The following is a 22,704-nucleotide window of genomic DNA, read 5'->3' on the forward strand; positions in this document are numbered from 1 at the left end:
AACCACTTCGATGAGCAGCCTCTGGCCATTAAAATCGAATCAAATAAAAAAAAATAGACTTCAATCCAAAATGAAAAACGAAGATGATTGGACGTGGTAAAGGCATGAGATATCATAAATCTATTATTTTAAAAAATATCCATTCGATTTATGTAGATTGGACTAAAAAAAAATGGGTCTTATTCGACTCATCTTGTGAATAATATTATTTTTTAAATCAAATTTTTATTTTTTACTACAAAATATTATTTTTTTATTAGTTATCGTACGAAAAAATATTGTGTAATAATGTTTATTTGAATAAAAATATTTACTTTTTATATTAAAAGTAATATTTTTTTAGTGCAAAAGTGTCATTTTTTTTGTTTGTTATGTTATGAAAAATATTGTGATAATATAGACTAGTTTGAGTGAAAATATTATTTTTATTGCATGTAAGAATCAGGTTGACTCGTCTCACGACTATAGATTCTGATAGCGTTCTACTCCTACATTATTTACTATTTTGTTATATTGCTTTGTTTTGATACAGTATTTTTAAATGAAATACCCTTGGGTATGGTACTTAATTTTATTTGACGATGTGTTATTTTGATGTTCAAAGCAGAAATGAGCAATGTCAGTATGATTAATGTAAAAACATTTATCGTGACTAAATATTATAAGTATCATCCTTTCATTGTTTTTCGTTTTTAGACAATTAACTTATTCAAATACAACATAAACTGGTGAGATCTCAAAATCCTAATGGTTTTGGTTTCGAGCGTGTGATGTTTTTCAGTTAAGTAAATATCACTTACATTCTATATTAAAATAACTAGTAAACTTGAGATCGAATGTATGGTTTTAACAAGCAATTGAATGTTGAAACAATTCCAAATCTAAAATGATAACATAAGGAAATAGTATGAAATTGAACAAAACGAGAATAAAAGGGTTTGATAGAACTTGATGATGGTATATACAAAGAATTTAGCAACGATCGTCGATGGTTTATGCAAAACTTTTGGCTCTCAAGAAAAGGGTAACAGATCATCTAATGATTATGGATATATATGTTCATGCGTTCAGGAGATAAAAAAAAATAAGATCATGAAGTCGTGGGAAATGAGCTTAAATCACACTAGACGATTAGCTAATTTTGTTGTTCATTCCTTAACAGAATTTGTTATTTCTTCCCTACACCATTTTGTTGGGTAACCAAAGATTTTCCTTCTCGATTGGTTAATATCCTATCTATGAACACTTATTCTTAATAAAATTGATATGAGATCACCACTTAAAAAATTGATTATGGTATATATTTTTCAATATGATTGACTAGTGGGAAATATTGAAGGACATTAGAAGATAGTGCACTAATAAAGCATGAGTTCCAAATGACAAGGCCATTAAGATTTAAAACATGGGCCGAAAAAGGTGCTGCTTTGTTAAAGTCAGAAAAAGAAAATAAATTTTAAATGTAAAATAATGCTATATTGCAAAGCAGTACTTGTGGTGTTTAATATGACCTTCGGATCCCTCCACGAATCTGACTGATGTTTTCAATAATTCCAAAGATTGTCCAACGAGAACTTAGACAATGAACCTTCTAATATTGAAAGCATTAATAAGATTTGTGTCCAAATACAAGAAAGCAAAAGTACATTACAATAGCAATGCTGTATCCCACAAACAAATTTGGCAAGTCAATTTTCTGCTTTTTTTCACCCAATTCTCTTTCACATTTAACCAATTGCTGGAGTTAATTTTCTGTCCAATAAGAACAATGAACAAACCATAACCATCTGAACTGATGAAAAGTTCCGACATTAAGCTAACTGAACTAGACCTACACATCAATTTGAGTCAGTTTAAAATGCCAATCAGCCACGTTAAGAAAAATTCATGTGTAAGATCATCTTCTAGCCTTCTTTGGATTATGGCCTGTCTTCCGTTTGTGGCGACTGAAGTCCGACACGAACCGAAATGTCTGGCCACACCCTGACTCGGTGCAAACATAGGGCCGAGCCCCCGTGTGAACTCTAATATGTTCGGTCCTCGCCCATGCCCACTTAAATGACATCTTGCAGCCTTTCCAGGGACATTTCAGAGGACGGTCATCAAGATGAACACGTCGGTGCTGCACCAAATACTTGTGCGAAAAGAACTTTTTCCCACATCCCTTCACCGGGCAGATGTTTCTTTTGTGCATGGTCAGCTCGTGTTTCGATCCAAAACTCATGGTGCACCCCTCTATGTCACATAGATGTTCGTTTTCCTCATCTCTGGCTTTTGCTACCTTGTTAGTAGAAGTGGCAGAAGCTTTCATGGTTGGCCGTTTCTTTGTATTTGTATCTGTTTGCAGTTTCTTTACTATTGTTTTTGGTTTACTCGATCTGGAATCTATATCTTTACGAGCATTTGCACCTCTTTTCCTTAGTCGTGTGCTGGGCCCACCATCGAACTCATCAATGAGTAATTTGGACCACTTCTCGATGTTCTCATGATTTTTCTTATGCTCACGAGTCTCCTTCATTGGCCTCGTTCCAAAATTACTCTTAGTTAGCTTGCAAGAGATGCTTGTTGGGAATTCTTCGGCCGGTTCATCCAAATTTTTGGAGTCATTAGTCTCTTCCTTCAATCTTTTGGTTCCACGCTTGCTCTTAATTTGCTTACAAAAGTTACCAATTGGAAGATTTTCAAAAGATTCATCAAACTTTTCATCCTCAGACCGCTTTTTCTCCACTCGCTTGGTTCTACTCTTGCTCCTAACTTGAGTCCAACCGTTACTGAGTGGAAATTCTTCAGCAGATTCATTCAAATTTTCAGCCTCAGTAATCTCTTTCTTCAATCGTTTGGTCTGACACTTACTTTTAACTTGCTTACGGCTTTTACTGAGTGCGTGATCTTGAGGTGGTTCATCAACATTTCCCGCCTCAAGAGATATGGCTGTCACATGTGAGCTATTTTCCACCGTGCTTTTCCTCTTTCTTCTGCTTTTGCTGGTTTTAGAAGTTGTTTCAGCAGCTTGGTAGCATTCCGATGGCTTCTCGGATCTCAGATCAGGCCAATCTACCAGGGCAGCAATCCCCTTTTCCAGCTCCAGTTCTTCTAAATTCTGGTCAACTAACAGCGGATGAGCCTGGCTAGACATCCACACTTTGCCGCACCATTTTCCGGCAACAACTATCTTTTTCTGCCTGCCTGATCCCTTTCCTTCAAACTCGCTCTTTGCTGATGAAACATTAACTGGGCATCTGCGTCCAAAAGCACTATAGAGAACAGAGTTGTATGGCATCTGTTTACAGTAGAGAGGGGAGCGACTAAGATTCGCACTGTAGAAAAGGTTGATGCCCATTTTCACCGCCCAGTCTCCATTTCCGTGTATGGAGTTTTCACTTTCTAAAGCTAACTGTATCCTTTCTTCGTCCTCCTCATTGGCCTCCCTGAATGCAATTTCATTCCAGAGGTAGCCGTTTTCCAGTTCTTCTGCAACTATTTTCGCTTGAGATTCTAAACTGGGATAGTCTGCGACAACAACAAAGATGCTCATGAAAAAAAATCTAGCTGGAAGCTAATAATTTAGTTTCAAAAATATATATTCAGCTCATGCTTCGCATTATCCATTATGGATATCTTCAAATGTTGATGGTTACTAAACATAGGAGTGCCAAGTTTAGGAACAGGCAGATTTGTTAGGTCCAGAGTACTTCAAAGTTTTGAATGCAAAAGAATCTCACCAGGATGACAGACAAGGAAAACATGCGCACCACCAATCAAATTAAGCTGCTTTTCCACTTCCATGGCATGCTGAAGGCAGAATACGTGGAATCGAGAAGAGTCCTCATCAGATCTAGGGTAAAAGGATAAAGATGTATTTTCCACTGATACAGAACCAGTGCTCATTGTTGCTTTGCTCTCATAGGCGACAGGTTTACTATTTAGCGTGTTAAGTATTCTTTGATGTCTTAACCCATCAACAATTAAAGAGTTTGAGTCAATCACTGCACAGTTATCGGTTTGAATCTTATCCGAGTCAGAACTTCGGTGATTTGTTCCACTGCATGTTTCTCTAGATAGGCCAAAATTTGTGTAGGAATCAGAATTGTGCGAATAAACTTCTTTTCCGCCATTAATATTTGAATTGGTAGTCTCACAAGCATGTCCATTGTCCAAGTAGCTGCTTCCACCAGTTCCCCTGGCTTTGACAAGAAAATCTTCTTCATCCTCATTCTCCTCGGAATCAGAGGAATTACCATATGCCAAAGCTAATAGGCCAAGAGACGAAGGGCCTTTACTTGCTTCATCATTAGAATCCATTTCTAAACTTTCATCATCCAAAGCTCGAACTCGATTACCTGTACATGGTGGGATATCAACAAGTCCATATTTCTGCACCATCCCTACAGAACAACATGAGAAGCTGACATCATAGGCCACAGATAGTCGCCAAAAGCCACCCACCATTATTTGGTTTGGAATCATCAACAATATAGGCACCATTTTACAAACGTAAACACAACAAATTCATGACGTACAAGGAACACAATATGCATTATGGTTTGTTTTTCCACCAAATTATAATATTGTTTACACAAAATAGAACCTTACTTGCATATCCATATAAATAGAAACACACATGACAATGTTTTGGTTAGAGTAATGGTAAGGTAAATGCCAAGCGAAAAAATTGAGACAAGGCATCCAACTTGAACCATTATTGTTACTGAAAATACAAAAGAAAAACTGACCCAAACACAAAATAAGTTATGTTTATAGTAATTTAACCTGTTATATTACCTGAACAAGAATTCGTTTTAGGATTTGTACCATCACTTATGGGACTGTGGTCGATACCAGCTATACCCCCGTCATTAAATATGCTACAATCAGCTGACTTCAGGTACTGAGCAGTGGCCTTTGTGGGTTGAACTATGGCAACACATGTGAAACACAGAATTCCACAAGTGACACATGTAAACAATCCCTGCTGATATTGAGAAGCCTTCTTTACATTGGGATCAGTATGCCCCATAGAATGTATGTCATTACTATTACCTAAAGAAAAAGGGGTTTCCTTTAGATCACATAGCCTCTCTTTAACGTGCGCCCCGTGTAGAGTAAAATCATAATGAACATTGCAGCTTGAAGTCTTCGATTCAACATTAGCTCTGCATAATCCTGGAAACCTAAACTTTGCCGTAAAATGGAATCCATCTTGAGAATTTGGGCACACTGAGAGATTCAGAGAATTTTTAGGAAGAAGGACGATAGATGATCCTTTCCCAAGAGAGTGAAGCAGACTGTTATTATGCATCATATCCTGGCAAAATAGCTCTTTGATCAACATCTCTCCTTCATCCTTGTTTTTCTCCTTTAATCGAGAACTCCGTGGTTTATTGGCGATATTCTTCGGTACGCTGCAGCAAAATAAATACAAATGCTGAAGAAACATAATTCACATGCCATATCTATATCTATACATATTATAAAAGTGTGAATCAAGGTCAAAGTTTTTCTATTGTGTATTGTCAACTTTGTCCTTAGTTTGTACATACAGGAAAAATTTAGTGAGGATGTTTTTGTCAAATCAGTTATACAGGAAAAATTTAGTGAGGATGTTTTTGTCAAATCAGTTATTATGATAAGGACAAAATTGTCAAACTACATTTATATTAGATAATGATCAAGTTGCCAAAAAAAACTGAAACTTTAAAATTCTTTGATTTTTATTTTCTTGTAGATGAATTGAACAAATTTTTTTCACAAAAAATATTAATTTGAAAAGATTGAAATACCATGAAGTTAAAAAGATTTTTTTCACAAAAAACTTAATTTGTAGATTTTTTCACAAAAAAGTTAATTTATAGAAGATTAAAATAACAAAATTCTTTTGTTTTATTTTCTTGTAAATAAAGTGAAAATATTTTTTCCACAAAAACTTAATTTGTATAATGATATGATGTTAAATATCTTTTATTTTACGTTCATTAAGATTAATTATTTTAAAATGAAGAATTAAATTAATGAAGCCAAATAATTAAACTAATTTTGTTTTAACAAGGTTGGTGTCATGAAGAAGGTTCGATATTTAATTACATTTACAAAATGATACAAGAACTATCAGATATAAATATAGATAATCCTAATAAATATTTTATTGATATTTATTTTATCTATATTTCTTTATCAAAAAGAAAGTCAACTAATATTGTTCAAAGCCTTGGTTTATTATGAAAATTTAACGATATAAGATTGAATAATATATTTGTATTAATTTTAACTCTATTTTCCTCTTTTTAAAGGCTAGAAATTATAACAATTATTTTATGAGAGATTCTTGCAATTAACGAATGATTATTTTTATAAGAGATATATATTGACAAATCAGTTATAGTTTTTGTAACATTAAAAGATATATTTTTGAATGTAAATTTTTAAAATTATGATAAATAAATTTTTATAAAATTTATTCATTAGCAATACTCACTACTTCTCCATAGACAAAGTCAAAGCTAAGTTATTTGGTTTTTATTTACTTGTAGATGAAGTAAACAAATGTTTTTCACAAAAATATTTGTTTGAATGTGATTTATTTTATTTTGTAGATTTATAATCTTTTGAATGATTTTATATATATATGCAAGAAGTTTATCTTTAGTTTGGTGAGGAAGTTTTTGTAAAATCAATTATTATGATGTCAAGATTATCAATCTACGTATGCTAGGCAAGGATCAAGTTGCCAAGAAGATTGAAACTCCAAAATTCTTTGGTTTTTATTTTCTTGTAGATGAATTGAACATATTTTTTTCCGCAAAATATTAATTTGAGAATATTGAAATACAAAAAATCATGGGTTTTATTTATTTATAGATGAAGCGAAAATAATTTTTTCCCAAAAAAATTAGTTTGTACAATATTGAAATACAAAAATTCTTTTGTTTTATTTTATTGTAAATATAGTGAACTTTTTCCACAAAAAGCATAATTTGTGTAAGGACATGATATTAAATATCCTCTATTTTGAATTAATTGAGAATAATTAATTTAAAACGACGAATTAAAATAATGAAGCCAAATAATTAAATCATGTGGGTTGGTGTTATGAAGAAGGTTTGACGGTTAATTACATTTTACAAAAATGATACAAAGCATTATTAGATATAGAAGAAAGATGACCTTATAAATATTTCGTGAGTATTTATTCTACCTATTTTTCTTTATAAAAAAATCCAACTAATATTTTTCAAAGCCTTACTTTATTATTAAAATTTAACAATATTTGATTGAATACAGACAGTTTTACTAACTTTAACTATTTTTCGTCTTTGTAAAGATCAGATTCTATAACAATTACTTATTTGATGATCTTGCAATTGACGAAGATGTATTTTTATAAAGGATGGATATAAGTAAATCAATTATAGATTTATATAATCTGAAATGACATATCTTTGAAGGTAAATTTTTAAAATTTTTATGAATAAATCTTTACAAAAATTATTCATTATTGCTCAATATTTCTCCTTATGAGTTAAGATTGATAATAAGAAAGGTCAAATTTATTTGTTTTTATTTGCTTATAGATGAAGTGAACATATATTTTTCACAAAATATTAAATTGAATATGAATTGTTTTATTTTGTAAATCTATAATCTTTTGAATGAGTTATATATGCAAGAAGTTTCTCAGAAAAAAATGAATATATTCAAATTTAATACTTCCAATAATATAGTATGAAATATAAAAAAAATATGTTATCGTAATTTTGTATTTTTGTATTTAAATAACATATTGCATAAATATGTTATATCATTAAGAGTTGAACACTTTTTGATAAATATAATAAAATGTTAATTAAATCATATTTTGTCAGTTGTCTAGAAGATAGAATAACCAAAATTCATTGATTTTATTTGCTTGTAGATTAAGTTAAAATATTTACAAAAAATAAATATAATTTGTAGAATACTGAAATAACAAAATTCTTTGGTTTTATTTGCTTGATGAAACAAACTTTTTTTTTCTACAAAACACTTAATTGTGTGGAGATTTGTAAAGGCATCATATAGAGAAGAATATACATTTTTTCTCATAAGATTTGCTAATAAAGATGGCGAGAATATTGTTTTTTCACAGAGAAGAAAAAAATGATGACAAAAAAAATAGTGAAAGCAATATAAATTGAAAATATAAAAGAAGAAAATATTTGACGCAATAATTTAATTTAAGGTTTAGAATATATTATCTATATTATATTTTTATTTTTCATAAATCAATAACATGTGGTAAAATAAGTGATCAACGTTATGTATTATACTTTTTTCTTCTCTCAAATTTAATTTTAATAAATATTGTGATATCAATTTTATATTATATTTTCTCCAATGTCTAATTTATACAAAATTATAATATTTATTGCTAATATGTTTTTCAACAATTATTAATTTATTTAGATTGCGCTTGGATAAATTGATTTCAAATTTATGGATTAGAATTATTTGTTAACAATGAAACAATATATCAAATTTTGAATCTACACATTACTTATTTACATATTATAATTTATATAAAGTAGAATAAATTTCAAATAACATTATTTTTGGGTGGACTTGAAAAATATCATAACTAACATGAAATAATACTATATAAACATGAAATGAGTGGATTTGAAGTTTATGATGTTATTTTTCTAAATAACAAAAATACATTTGAATGTATTGAAATCCATGGATTTGAAATCCTTCCATTCAAGAATAACCTTAGATTTATAACACATAAAATTTTTAAACAATAATACGTGTAGTACAAATTATATTACATTGAATTTCCTACGGATAATGCTAAAGGTACAACTAATATATCGTACTGCGATATTTACAACAATTATATCGTGAGATTTTGTTATTATCTAATGAGATTTTATATTTAATTTATCATGAGGTTTTGATAAATGAAATTTCTATATTGATTTTTTTGAATTGTAAGAATTATTGTACAAATTTGGTTGGACATGTAGCATTACTCATTTTCTATCGACTAATATAGCATGAAATCATTAATATATAATTTTTTTAAATTAATCTCTTCTGATCTCATTTCTTTAACAACAATTATTGATAATAGAAATGTATTTTCACGTGCGTCGCACGTGTCTTTACCTAGTACCTATAAAAGTGTGGATACTTCAAATGTTTTCCAATTGTGAATGAACGTCATTACCCTTCACATTTTTTACTTATTTCAATTATCAATCAAGTAACCTATGAAGTAAATTCACATTTAGTCTATTAATTAATAATTAATACTAATTAAACATGTTTTATGGTTATTACCCTTCACATTTTTTAAAGTCCATAAGTTGATTGGTTTTTAGTTTATTATGCCTTATACTTGATGTTTGGATATATATTTTTTAAAAATTTGTTTCATTTAATTTGATTCTATATATTGTGCTAATTATAATTTATTAGATAACATAAAATTATCAACTTGAATTTTAATTTGACAAAAAATTCGAAAGTAAATTACATAAGTTCTTAATTAATTTATTCGCCCAATATAACAAAGAGATTAAACTAAATTTATAACAAAATGATTCAAATTATTTTTTTAGAAAATCAAATTTTTTATTTTTATCATATAATTTGTATTTACGTGCATCGCACGTGCTTCATACTAGTTTTAATAAATGTCTTTATAACAACGTAACGGTAATTGCTTATTGTAAGACTAGTGACCCTAAATTTTTACAAGGACGATACTAATTGCTTGTTGTAAGAATAGTGACCCTAAATTTTTACAAGGACAATACTGGATGAAGTATCCGACAGAAGGACAAGCCATAGATCATACAATGATAAGAAGACACCGAGCAACTCAAACATGAAGACCAATTAATGTCAGAATGCTGTTTGTTTCAGTTCTTTTATATATTTACTTTTCTTCTTGGTTGGGGAGCAAGCAAGAGGATGTGCATAATAATTGGAATCGCCACAGAGGAGAACATTGAAATAGAGTTGTACGCTAGCACCATAATAATAGGATAGCACTGAATTGGAAAAATGTAGAGCACCCAAGCGAAAAAATGATGCCAATCTGATTTAATCCAAACCTGAAGTAAGCACAACTAGAAGAAAGTCCATCTAGCTCTTTCAACGTAAAAATCCCAAATTAAATGAAGCAGTCTCCGTCTAATACAAGAGAGAATAGAGATAAATCTTTTAGACTGCTTTTTAAAATCTGATCTTCATGGTTAATTCAACCTCTTGAACATTACATAAATCTCTTTAACAATGAAAATGAGGATTTTCAAATGCAATCCGAAGACTTGAAATATATAATTTTGGTTTTGCGGAAAACATAAATATTGATTTGTAAGAGAAAAAGGATTAATACAGAGGATTGTAAACCACAAAGGTGTTCAATATGCAAAATTAAAATTTAAATAGCTACAAGAGTTGCAAAGTTTAGAGAGCTGTAATGACGGAGTGTGGATCCTATTAATACAATATCACCCAGAAGCATGACATTAGAAGTGCAAGGCACAGTAAGGAGCATGGATGTCATAAAACTTAGGCCCAAGGCATTGGGCCAGGCATAATAAGGGATAACACACCATACATAAGAAACTGAAAAACACTTCATTAAGTATTAAATGATATAATATAAATATTCGTTTGCATATAAGCATAAATGAAAAATCAATACCTTGCATTTCACTCAAAATGCATCATCATTTCATTTAAGGCATGCATAAAAGGCTTTCAGCCTTTAAGGAGCACCAAGGCCCATGCTTTAAATCCGAGGCACATACTTTGTTGAAAGGTGCACCTCTTGAAATCTTTTAATAACCATAATTTGGGGTGAGAGAGTTTACTTCGCAGAATATAACGTTCAAAAAACCCCAAATTCCCGCCTTAATAATGAGTGTAGCAGTAAGGGTTACGATTATAAGTGCTCCAGTTTCATCCTAGATTCCAAATTTACTGATGAGCAAATACACGGGTTTATGAGGTTCAAATTTAGAGTTGCAATCCATGAAATTAGCTAAACACTCATCGCTTAAGATGAATCAGGTTTTAACATAACGTTATTTCAGGAAAATTGTGCTTGGCTATCTTTCTGATATGAATCAAAAGAGCGTGATAGGAAACAAACCTTGAACATAACGAAAGTGCCAGATCATACAGTAACTGGAAGTGAGACACCATTGGAGGACAATTAATAGATGCCCTGCGAATTGCAGCATCTTTCGCAACCCTCAACCATTCAGGAGTAGCAATATTAGCTGCCTCTCCACAATTAAATCCTAAAATGATAATATTGTGTAAAAATGAATAATTTTATCTTAGAATATATATCTTTTGCAATTTCTCTCAACAGTTTAACTCTGACATATCTAAATGGAAAAGAATTCCACAATTAGAAGTGCCTTACCATGACTGAACCCTGAGTGATAGGCTCTTGGAAAAGTCACGACAAATTCTCCAGCATTTTGCACCAACCTAACTCAAGATAGCAGATTAGTAGGAAATACATGTTCAGATGAAGAACAGAAGTAAATAGGAACATGATAATGCGGCAAAGTGTCACCTGCAGCATGGAACACCAGCATTAAGAAGCACTTCAGGAGACATGACTGTTGTCTTCTCACCGAGTGTAGCAAATGTCACTGGATGAAAAGATAAATTGATAAATATACATTGAGACTTGAGTATATAAATATAAAAATTCAGGGGCATCTAAGCAATGAGAAGAGAGAGAGTGTGTGTGTGTGTGTGTGTGTGTGTGTGTGTGTGTGTGTGTGTGTGAGCAGCTGAAAGAAGCATCTGTTATTCTTCACAACATGAATAACCCCTAAATTTGGATCTTCTTTCTTTGTGGATGGTGTGGACTATGAAGGGGTAACATGAATTAGCTAATAGATTCCAACTCAAGAGTGGTAATCTATAACCTAAATAAACAAAAATCAGCATTCCAAAATATTCCTTGAAGAATAACTGTTTCCGGAATCCATGCTTCAAATCATAACACGCAAAAACTGCCTAGTGTGCAACACGGTTTGGCCATTTAGATACAGGGTTGACACATCAAGTTTTCAAACAGTAAACAGCACCAACAGGCACAAACAGTAAACATCGATTTCTGTATTTTTATTTATATCTTTCATTTTGGTTACCAATATTAAATCTCCTTGATGTGTCCTTCAATCTGATGAGTCCAGAACTCACAAGAGGATCAATTATAGTTATCAGAGATGCTGGAAGCCATAGACAGCTTATTCCAGTACCAAATTCACAATTCGTGTAAGCATCACTTTGATCAATAGATTGACTAAGTTGTCAATCAGTTGTCCTCTTTCACGATAATTTGTTAAAAATGAATAATGTTGCCAAAAGAACAGAAACTTATGATATTGAAGTTATTTATTGCCAGTCAACAAAGGGGAATTGTTTCCGAAGTAAAGGCCGATAAAGAACACTGCTTTCTATTTTCAGCTATAACTAATATTTAACATATTTTCCAACACAGCTTCAGAACTAATAAATCATTAGTAAGAAAATCTATAAATCTTAGGTTGTTGGGGGGGCTGGGGGACTGTTTGTAGATAGGAGTTGCGGCATTCAGTATCAGGGGATGGTTAGAAGGATGCAAGATTGCAGCTATTGTGGCAAAATAGCAGCAGTGGAAGGAGGCCGCTACTACTTCATAGCAATAGGGTGATCCTCAAAATGGTCAACAGGCTATTCTGTAGTGATCAATATCATCAGGGGATCCATATTTTGTTTCAAGCAGTTGCAAAAATCGACGCTAGTTCCCACACATCCTATCAATGTCAATGTTATATCAATATACAATAAAATAAGTAGTAGCTCGTGTATAAGCCCAACATTAGGGGAAAACGCAGCAGGTACCAGCACTAAAATAGATATGGAGATACAGTTCAGACATTTGAATGAAATTCAGCTCGAGAAAGGCTTCACTAGTCAATTCAATAATCACGTATGATTCTAAAATGGGCAATTTGAAAATTGGAAATCCTCCATGAGCTTGCAACAATGTAAAACAGAGCATCCCATTTTTAATGGGACACGATTTTTCTTCACAAAATCTAATATTCACGTTAATCTCAACTTTGATGAGTCGATTACAAACTTACCAAGTGGATTGATTTCTCCAGCATATCCATGTTCACTGATCACGTCCTCAAATGCGAAAGCTGCCTCGTGTGGCACACCATACCATGTCTTTCCAGCACCCATATGTAAATAATTCAAGCTATGAAAATCATGATCCTCCACATGCCACGCAAACCAGCTAAACATCATTGCGATATAAACCATAGGTGAAGTCACTCCGGGAATCTCCTCCTTCATGAACCTCAACAAAGATACACTCACCCTGGACACTCCCCTCATGTTCCAATCGGTCTCTCCCACAGTCACTACACCTTCACTCTTTTTGCCATTACTCCTCCTTGTCACAAATGCCGATCCTGGCATGTCATTTGCGTACTCCACATAGAAGGGCTTATCTACAGTGGCATTCCAAAAAAGGGTCTCCATTTCCAATGCATGTAACTCCTTTTTTCCATACTTTTTCAAGTAACTCTTTTCAAAACTCTTGGCCTTTGTCTCAAACTCTGACAGGGTATACTTTTCACCACTCAACCACACCGATTTCTTCACGGGGCGGTGCTTCCTGGGGCAGAACCCGATTTGCTGTTGCCGTGTCGTAAAAGTTGCGCCCGGATTCAACTCTTTAGCCCGGGCTAGAAGAGACCTGTTAAAATTAGCAATAACAGTTTTCCTGGAACCTGCAGGCACAGGGGGGACAATTTTGCAAATACCATATTTAGCGGCCTCTTTTTCAATCTTGAAAATGTACCCAATTGGATCTTGAAACTCAGCTAAAGTGGGGTGGTACTCTGGCGCCACTGGCATAGATTTTAACCATGGAGGAACCTCAAAACTGGCACCACAATTCACTTCAGCCGCCATTAATGAGAAAAACAAACCACCACTAAACCACCGAAATCATATCCACAAACCAATAAGCTAGCACAAGCAACTGTACAGCAAAATCTAAATATGCATTTAACCAAATGTGAGATCTGGGGGGTTTACAGGGGAAGCATTGTGAAGTATGTAATCCTGAAATTAGTCAAAGAATGGATTCAGAGATTCCCTTTCGCTCTATTCTATCAATTTTCTACTATATTATTGGGTTTAGTGGGGGAATATATAATTTTTTTTTGGGTCTTGTTGTGTCTCCTCTGTTTCTTGGTAAGAAGAAACGAACAGAGGAGAGGTGAAAAGGTTGATGAGAGTGAGTTAATGCGACGAGAGTGGTTTGAGTGTGGTGCTTTGGTTTAATTAAGCTTGGGCAAATGACTGTGAGCTGGGATAAACTACTCTTTTGCCATTGTATTAAAGAAATACAACATAAAAATTATATTTTTTTAACAAAATTCGTTTTCCAAAAATAGTTATTTTTAAATTTAAAAAAAAAAAAAAACAACAACAACAACTCTATGATTCTAAGTTGAGTGAAATACTTATCATAATTGAAACTCGAATTCGAAACTTTATTTTAAACTAAACAACTCGGTGATATATGGACTGATGTCTTTTTATTTGATTGACTTTGGAAATAATATTTTTAAAAACTTTTTTTACTTTATTATGAATTTCAGTTTCGGCATTATATATTTTTATTTTTAGAAATTATGATGTTTGATTCATTAATAAATTAATAATTTTTTTATTACGTTCATAGTAATAATTAAAAGAAAATATTCAAAATATAGCTAGAGATCGACGTAAGTATTCGACATCAACTCGATGTTGAAATCGATTTATCTGTGTGGTGTAAACCTTGGTATCTACTCAAAGACGTCAGGAATTTTTTCGCTTGTGGGATATCAGACAATTTCGATTCTTTTTTAGTAGTATCCGACGGCATAAAATCATATATTCCTCATTTTCTAAAATAATAACCTAAACATTTCCATTGTCGAGACTAAAAGTATCTTAGCTTGTGATCCTCGACGATAAAAATTTCACTTGCCACTATAATATGGCGTAAATCGTACTATGCCGTGAAAACAATCTACATTGGCTCAGTAATTTGATTGTGTATTCATACCAATGATACGATCAACAGCATGTATCGGCAATACATTCAAATTCAGTATCATAATGTTATCTTCGAAATGCAATACACAATATAACACAATTTGTCCAGATGAAATAAATTGACTAACTGGCGTACACACATATACATTTTTCATGAAATAGTGTAGTCTAAATTCATATACATCAACATAACATGGCAGAATGTTAAAAGCAATAAATTAAAATTTAGATGTTATAAAGTTTAGAAATATCATAACAGAACTCGGAACATATATCAATAGATTTCGTGACTGATTTGCCCAAGTCAAACAAAGGTTGTGACGCTATCCGAGTGATAGTCGATAGATTGTCCAAATCAGCACATTTTATTCTTTGTAATCACATATCATTATAAAATAACATGATTATATGTTGATAATGTTGTTTGATTGTATGGAGTTCCAATGTCTATTGTATTTGATTGAGATCGTAGATTTGCTTTCAAGTTTTGGAATAGCTTTCAGAATGCTTTGTATACTAAGTTGATACCGTTGTTTGATTTATTAATAAATGAAATAATTTTTATTACATTTATAAAAATAATTAAATGAGAGAATTCAAAACATAACTAACGGTTAGTTAAGTATCTTTTAATTCAAAGCTTAGTCTCTGATATATACAATCATATTTTTGGATTTGAATTAATCTTTCAAACAAAGAAAAATAAATGTATTTATTTAATCGTCATTATTTGTTAATAATTTTATCAGTATAATAGATCTTGCTTAAATTTTAGAAAAATTATTTTACGAAATCTCATATTATATTTAATTTTATAAGTGCCTTAAAAAAATCAAAATTCGAGAAGAAAAATAGATATAATATATAACATTCATGTATTGTATTATACAAAATGTGTCTGCTCAGTATTTAGTATATATTATATATCAAATCTCTTACACATAAATAATGTGTATAATGGTTAAAAGCTTGTATCGAAAATACATTCCTATTAAGAGATACAAGGAAATGATTCAGTTTCAGAGCTAAAGATTGTAGTTCTCGAACAAGCAATCGAAACGATTTTGGAGCATCTTTCGGATTCGGTATTGTTCCTATAAACAATAAAATTGTATAAAATACATAAAACATATTTATGTTAGCTAAAAAAGAAAAATTCCGTTTAATAATATAAACGAATTAATAAGGTTTGGGGTGACATAGATTGATACTTTTTGACATCCCGTGTTAAACATGTTCTTCACTGAAAATTATTGTGATGTATGCCCTTAAGATGGTATTTGTATTTCGGGTTTCTGTTTACTGGTACACATTTTTCGATTTATCTTTTTATTTGAATGAAGATACATTTGACTTTATTGGGGATATGAAAATGAAAAAATAATCAATTATAAATATTATTTGATTTAATCTTATTTTTCCATTTTAAAAAATCATAAACCCTGTGTCCGGTTAGACGCCAAACCTCCACCAGCTGCACTGATCCAGGGTTCCTCAAGTTCGACCACGTTCGGATGTCATCCTCACCATCTCCGCTATGGCATCACCTTTCATAGCAAGGAATCTCCGGCGGCGAGTTGGTCCCGCAGTCAATCTTAAGTGGGCACCGCAATTATCTCTGTATTCAACTTCTGCACCTGCCATCTCTGCACCTAATGTAGAACAAGGTTGGATCATGTTATTCAACCTAAAAATTCAGTCATTCCCCTGTGTTTGTGTCTGGGGCCGATGGGTTTTTCCAGGAGTAGTTGATATCGTGAGAAAATGGGTTTTTTTTTTAATTATGGGACGGGATATGATCTCCTATTCTGGAGCGGTATTCATTAATTTATGATTTTGCAGAGAAAAAGGCGAGGTCAATATGGTCGAAGCTACTTCTTTTTATACCGGGTGCCGTTACTTTTGGCCTCGGCGCTTGGCAGATCTTCAGAAGACAAGAAAAGGTTAGCTTTTGTTTCTTATCCATTGCTGGTCGTGTTATCTTATCCGCGGATATCTGTTCCATAGTAGTATTGGATTCTTTTCACTTGAATGAGTATATTTTCTACTGTTTTAAAATATTGGAGAATTTGGAAGTATTTGAGAGTGGTAGCAAACTGTGATAACTCTCTTAGTCAATACACACAAAACGTGAGAATAATATTATTGCTTAATACTCGAGATCACATTGTCGCATAGTTATTTGATCATCATTGAGCAATAGAACGGTACACTGTGGTAATTGATTTTGATGAATGCAACAGTTTATTTGCATTTGAGCTATGTTTGAAATCCGGTCCCTCCCACCCCTCTTGATTTGTATGTACAGATAAAAATGCTAGAGTTTCGACAAAGTAGACTTGGAATTGAACCACTTAAAGGCAATCAAATCTTGTCTTCCGCTGGCAACCATGATTCTCTGGAGTTTAGGAGAATACAATGTAGAGGTGTTTTTGATGACAAGAAGTCAATATATATTGGCCCACGTTCAAGGAGCATTTCTGGAGTCACTGAAAATGGATACTACCTTATAACTCCCCTTATTCCAGTCCTTGGTGATGTTGAAAGGTAAAATTTTGAAGCAATTATTCAAATAAGCAAGCCAATAAATGTTATTTGATGTTATCCATTCTCCAGCTTTGCTATTTAGTCATGTTAAGTAATGTAACTTTTCAAACTTGATTTGCATTGTGATGCAGTATTTGGTCTTCAAACTATGATTTGTTTGCTGAACAAAATTTTTAGTGAACATGGAAAACATTTAGGGTGCGCTCGGATCAAGGGGTCTGAAATAATGGATTCCAAATCCATTGATTGCTAGATAGATTTACGCAGGTGAATTTCAAATCCACCCCTTTGTTACTTTATCTTGACTTCAAATTCATTCTTCAAATACCTCCCCAAATCAAATATCTTCCTTTCAATCAAATCTTTTCATCCAAGTGCAACCTTAAGCAATTCTTGGATGTATATGTATAAAGCTTTTTCATTCTCTTAGTAACATAATATTTCTTTTCTAATACTCTTAACCCAATATTTCATATTTTAGATTCTTAAATACCCCCAAACCAGTAAATTAGCTTAATACACGAGATGTGACATCACCAAAAGAATAAGTTTTTTAATGACGTAACATCTGCAATAAAAAAGTTTCATTTAGAAGTTGAAATCAAGCATATATCCCATTAGCATTTTACCAAATTGTTTTATGAGAATATTCAAAAACAGTACCATACATTACCATGACTTCGATGATCTGGGGAAATATTTTTTTATTTCAAAGTGTTTTATCCTGTTATGACTAAAGATTGCTTTACTATTCTTGTGAACATGATAGTGGCAATCCTTGATATCTGCTGTATTCATAAAAAATTATGTGTGGTTGTTTGATGTATCCAATACACATTGTCAATTATTTTCATGGTTTCTTCAAATATAGGTAAGTTTCTTGAAATATTGTTTAATTTCTTGCAGTCTGCAATCACCTGTGTTAGTCAATAGAGGGTGGGTGCCGCGTAGTTGGAGAGACAAGGCATTGCGTGTACCAGAGGATGATAGACTGTCAAGCAGTTCTTCCACCCCAACTCAAGAGAGTGCAAAAATTTCTTGGTGGCAGTTTTGGTCTAACAAACCAAAAAAACTCGAGGTTGTAAAAATTGTTTCTTTGTGTTTTGATTAGTGTTGATGGATGACTTAACTATGAAATAAAATCACAATGTATTAAAGCTGACAGGAGCATGATGCAGCTGTCATCATAGTAGAAGTCCTTGGTGTTATACGTGGTAGTGAGAAGCCAAGCATATTTGTGCCACCAAATGATCCTGGTACCTCGCAGTGGTTTTATGTTGATGTTCCAGCAATTGCTCAAGCTTGTGGACTTTCTGAGAAAACACTCTATGTGGAAGCTATCAATGACAATATCAAAGCAAGCAGCCCCTACCCTGTTCCAAAGGATGCCAATGCGCTTATTCATAGTTCAGTAATGCCGCAAGATCATCTTAATTATACAGTAACATGGTATGTATCATCCTGTTGCCTTTTGGTTAGTCATTCATTCATTCATTCAAATTTGCATTTTTTCATACTTACTTGACACCTCTTTTATCAAATGAACTTGATTTGACTTTATCTTAGTATTTTTCTCATTCAAATCCTAAGTTTTCTACATTTAAAAAAAATCCTAAATTTTCCAATACATGCAAACCTTTTTGTCTTCCCATTATTTATTGGTGCCAATTTGCAACGTTCATATTTTAGCAGTGTTACACTTAATGTTGGAGAACTCTTTTTCTACTACTTTCAACTTTATTGAAATGACTGGAATTTTGTGCTTGTCCAAGTTTTTATTTTTGAAGTTATTAGGCTTCTATCATAATTTATCATTGACAATTTCAGTTACATCATATACGGATGTATCTTCCGTTCCTCTACCCAACCTTAAGGTATCAAATCGGTTGTCAAGAATTTGAGTCAGCAAAGGATGCTAGGATTAATGGGGTTTCTAGATAAACTTATAAAGGCCTACATCATCAATATAGTAGTTGAGAGTGCGTAAGGCTCAGTCCTTGTGCCTTGGCACGAGTCTTATGAAGCACACTCCTTTTGCCAATGACGCATGTGTCTTAAATCCCAAGCTTGCTTTAACCGTGCCTTTTGTGCAAATTGTATGTATGTTACAGATTATGTCTTATTGCACCCGATTTCAATAAGGCTCACACCTTGTTGCTTACCTTGCCTCTAGGCTCTAGAGCTTTTGTGCGTTTTGCACCGTTAGTCCTCTGGTTATCACAGATTCACCATGATATAAATATGCTACTTGGATGAAGTAATTGGAAAGAGTTGTCCAATTTTATCCCTCACGTATTTTATTTAAGTCGTCCAAAGATTGCCTAGAAAAGACTTCATTGCTACTATTTTTCTTCTGCAGTATTACATTTTTTCGGTGATTGGTGTTTTTCCTTTTAATCTAAGTTGTTACGTGTGTTAGTCGATTCTAGGCTAAGTTGCATGGATACGGATACGGGTATCGTGTTCGATACGGAAACGGCAAAATTTGAAAATATGTATAAATACATACGGATATGATACGACAATTATTAAAATATATATATATATATACACACACACTGTACAACAGATTAGTGCTTTAAGAAGAAAAAGCAAAAAAAAAAAACAAATTTTTTCTTTGCTGAAACATATCATCGTGGTGTTCATGGAGTATCCTAGTCGTATCCAAGACGTATCCGGATGGTCAAACCTACAAAAAGTCAGCGACACAGATTTTGCCGTATCCGACACGCCGATATCTGTGTCCATGTCTGATACTTCATATTTTTAAAAAAGTATCCGTCCTACATAGATTCTAGGAAATGTGTTGTGTGACTTATTCGAAGCTATTTTTTTTTGCCCTGGGCTGTATGTTGATTTCTTTTTAGTTGTTTTAATCCCCAGTCTAGTAACCTTGTGATAATCTGCAGCAGTGGTTTTTCTGATGTAAATATGCTCTGGTCCAGGTACTCACTTTCTGCTGCAGTAACATTCATGGCTATCAAGAGACTCAAACCAAGAAAGAGTAGGACGTAGTGCTGTTTGTTTTCAATAGCTTCGACATATGACGAGTTGATTCTTCCCTCCAATCCATCGAACTGAGGTGAGACGAGACGAGACATTTCGGCTTACATTCTTCTTGCACATGCCACCCGGGAAGCAAAATTTTTCCTTCTCCTCGACTACTTTGTTTTTACATGCGTCTAAGTCCCCGTTCCTAGACATAAAAGATGATGAGGATCGATGATTCTTGAGCTACGTTTTTCTGTTACAATATGCAGTTGCAAGTATCTGCAGTCAATAAAAATATCATGCAAATAGGGGCCAATGTTATAACACTACCACCTACATGTGGAGAAGGTAAGCCTGATAAATATCCACAAGTACAAATGGCTTCCATTTTATTCTCATTTTATAATTATAATTATATGAAATGTAACAAATATCTGGAGTGTATTTGTGGAGTAAATATCTTAAAGAAAATCAAAATATTTAATATCATAATTATCTTTTTTATCTTACTAAAAAAATTTTCAAATCACTTCGTATTTTACATAAAAAAAAATCTAAACAAAATTTTTTTTTTTAAATTGAGTAAATTTTCTAAATTGAAAATAATTTCGTGTTAATTGTTATTTGATTAATTTTTTTTTTAAAATAATAATAACATTATAATATTATTTTTTAAAATTATAAAAATATATTTAAAATCAATAAGTTTCACCGAGATTGGTAAAAAAAACAAGAATATTATATATATATAAATAGTAGACCAAGGCATGTCAAGTCAAAGTAAGAAAAGAAAAATGGATCCGGCAAAAAGAGGTTAGCCAGCTGATCATTTCCCTACAACACGCTGCACAAACTGCACCACCGATCCACCGCCACCAATGCCGAGAATCTACAACTCCCCGACGCCGCCGCCTGCGAGGACTCTTCCACGACATTCGCCGGTGGTAATACCCTCCCATCAGCGAACAAATCCCGCCCATTATGCGGTTGTCCTATAACGATCCCTTCTTCCAGCTCCACCGCCACGCTGCCGTCTCCAAACCTCCTCTCCACTTCCAAATACTCCCCCAGAGACGCCCTTCGGACGTCATCACCCTCTTCTTCCCCACAAAGCATCCACCACCTTCGCCTCTGCCGTGCCACCACCCCCCGGACTTTCTCAGGTTTCCTGCTCCTCCGGCCCAATGTTGCCGCGGAGATGGAATTCTCCCGGTGGGATGCGGCCCTGAAGATGATGGCCTGGAGGTTCACGCCCATAAGGGTGCCTAGTGTTGTACTTCCATCGTGGAAGAATGATCCTGTCGACTGTAAAAAAAATATATATATTTAATTCGAAGAAATAATTTTCTGGAAAGGAATTTAATATTTGTACCTCTGTGTCGAGATCAGAAGAAGAAAGGGAAGAAGCGGAGGGGGAGGAGGGTGGCGCCACCAACACCAACACCAACACCATATCATTTGCTGGATCTGAGCGTGACTGTGAAATGGTTGTTTGTCGGTAGAAATGGGGGAACCATGCAACTATATCATCTGGCAAGTGAAATCCATCCAATCTACATGCAAAATAATTTTATGCTTTTTTTAGGAAAATAATAATAATATTACATTTAAGTCCTTACTTTTTCAAAATATGGATATTTATTAAAATATAATCGACATATATTCTTCATTTAACGTTTAACTATTTTAAAAACTATAGACATATTATTTATTTACTCATTATATAAGTTTTGTGTAATAAGTTCGATCGAGAAATTGTTGATCCAGCAGAATTGAAATCGTGACTATTTGGAAGCTTAATCACATCTCATAAAGCATATTTAATATATTATTATTTTGAGGTCGTGAGGTTAATCATTTTGTCTTTTTGAATATATATTATTCATTTATTATTCGTTGAGATAATATATATAAAAATAGCATTTTTTGCTCTCTATGTTTTCATATTTTTATATTAAAATTTATAATTCATAAGATATTTCCTTATTATTTATAAATTGAAGAAGGCTCCACACACAATGGCGGAGTCAGGAATATGGCTCT

The 22,704-nt window shown here is 32.9% G+C and overlaps 3 protein-coding genes across 3 annotated transcripts; 1 reads left to right on the top strand and 2 right to left on the bottom strand.

The window, feature by feature from the left end:
• Positions 1-1,583: 1,583 nt before the first annotated feature.
• On the bottom strand, positions 1,584-14,351 carry LOC142553203 (lysine-specific demethylase REF6-like). Its single transcript, XM_075663294.1, has 7 exons — positions 13,146-14,351; positions 11,579-11,657; positions 11,423-11,490; positions 11,144-11,294; positions 4,783-5,402; positions 3,723-4,385; positions 1,584-3,510 (listed from the first exon to the last, which is right to left on the bottom strand). Exons 1-7 carry the CDS (start codon positions 13,984-13,986, stop codon positions 1,898-1,900), a joined length of 4,035 nt encoding a protein of 1,344 aa, XP_075519409.1. The 5' UTR covers positions 13,987-14,351; the 3' UTR covers positions 1,584-1,897.
• A 2,192-nt stretch (positions 14,352-16,543) lies between these two features.
• LOC142553204 (surfeit locus protein 1-like) lies at positions 16,544-21,094 on the top strand. The gene is made up of 6 exons (XM_075663295.1): positions 16,544-16,790; positions 16,966-17,066; positions 17,432-17,670; positions 18,577-18,748; positions 18,836-19,119; positions 20,616-21,094. The coding sequence occupies exons 1-6, from the start codon at positions 16,661-16,663 to the stop codon at positions 20,683-20,685; spliced, it is 996 nt and encodes a 331-aa protein (XP_075519410.1). The 5' UTR covers positions 16,544-16,660; the 3' UTR covers positions 20,686-21,094.
• Positions 21,095-21,468: 374 nt separating this feature from the next.
• On the bottom strand, positions 21,469-22,165 carry LOC142554447 (uncharacterized protein At3g17950-like). Its single transcript, XM_075665115.1, has 2 exons — positions 22,034-22,165; positions 21,469-21,966 (listed from the first exon to the last, which is right to left on the bottom strand). Exons 1-2 carry the CDS (start codon positions 22,112-22,114, stop codon positions 21,496-21,498), a joined length of 552 nt encoding a protein of 183 aa, XP_075521230.1. The 5' UTR covers positions 22,115-22,165; the 3' UTR covers positions 21,469-21,495.
• Between the last annotated feature and the right edge of the window lie 539 nt (positions 22,166-22,704).

This window comes from Primulina tabacum, chromosome 8 (assembly GCF_025594145.1).
Source record: "Primulina tabacum isolate GXHZ01 chromosome 8, ASM2559414v2, whole genome shotgun sequence".
Taxonomy (NCBI): domain Eukaryota; kingdom Viridiplantae; phylum Streptophyta; class Magnoliopsida; order Lamiales; family Gesneriaceae; genus Primulina; species Primulina tabacum.

Bases quoted from the DNA above. Each gene is read 5' to 3' on its own strand.
- LOC142554447 (XM_075665115.1), bottom strand. From the start codon at position 22,114: ATGGTGTTGGTGTTGGTGTTGGTGGCGCCACCCTCCTCCCCCTCCGCT. The intron at 21,967-22,033 runs GTACAAATATTA...TTTTTTTTACAG, and splicing joins CTTCTGATCTCGACACAGAG to TCGACAGGATCATTCTTCCA.
- LOC142553203 (XM_075663294.1), bottom strand. From the start codon at position 13,986: ATGGCGGCTGAAGTGAATTGTGGTGCCAGTTTTGAGGTTCCTCCATGG. The intron at 11,658-13,145 runs GTAAGTTTGTAA...CTTTTCATCCAG, and splicing joins TGGAGAAATCAATCCACTTG to TGACATTTGCTACACTCGGT. The intron at 11,491-11,578 runs GTGACACTTTGC...ATCTTGAGTTAG, and splicing joins GCTGGTGTTCCATGCTGCAG to GTTGGTGCAAAATGCTGGAG.
- LOC142553204 (XM_075663295.1), top strand. From the start codon at position 16,661: ATGGCATCACCTTTCATAGCAAGGAATCTCCGGCGGCGAGTTGGTCCC. The intron at 18,749-18,835 runs GTTGTAAAAATT...TAAAGCTGACAG, and splicing joins ACAAACCAAAAAAACTCGAG to GAGCATGATGCAGCTGTCAT. The intron at 19,120-20,615 runs GTATGTATCATC...GCTCTGGTCCAG, and splicing joins CTTAATTATACAGTAACATG to GTACTCACTTTCTGCTGCAG.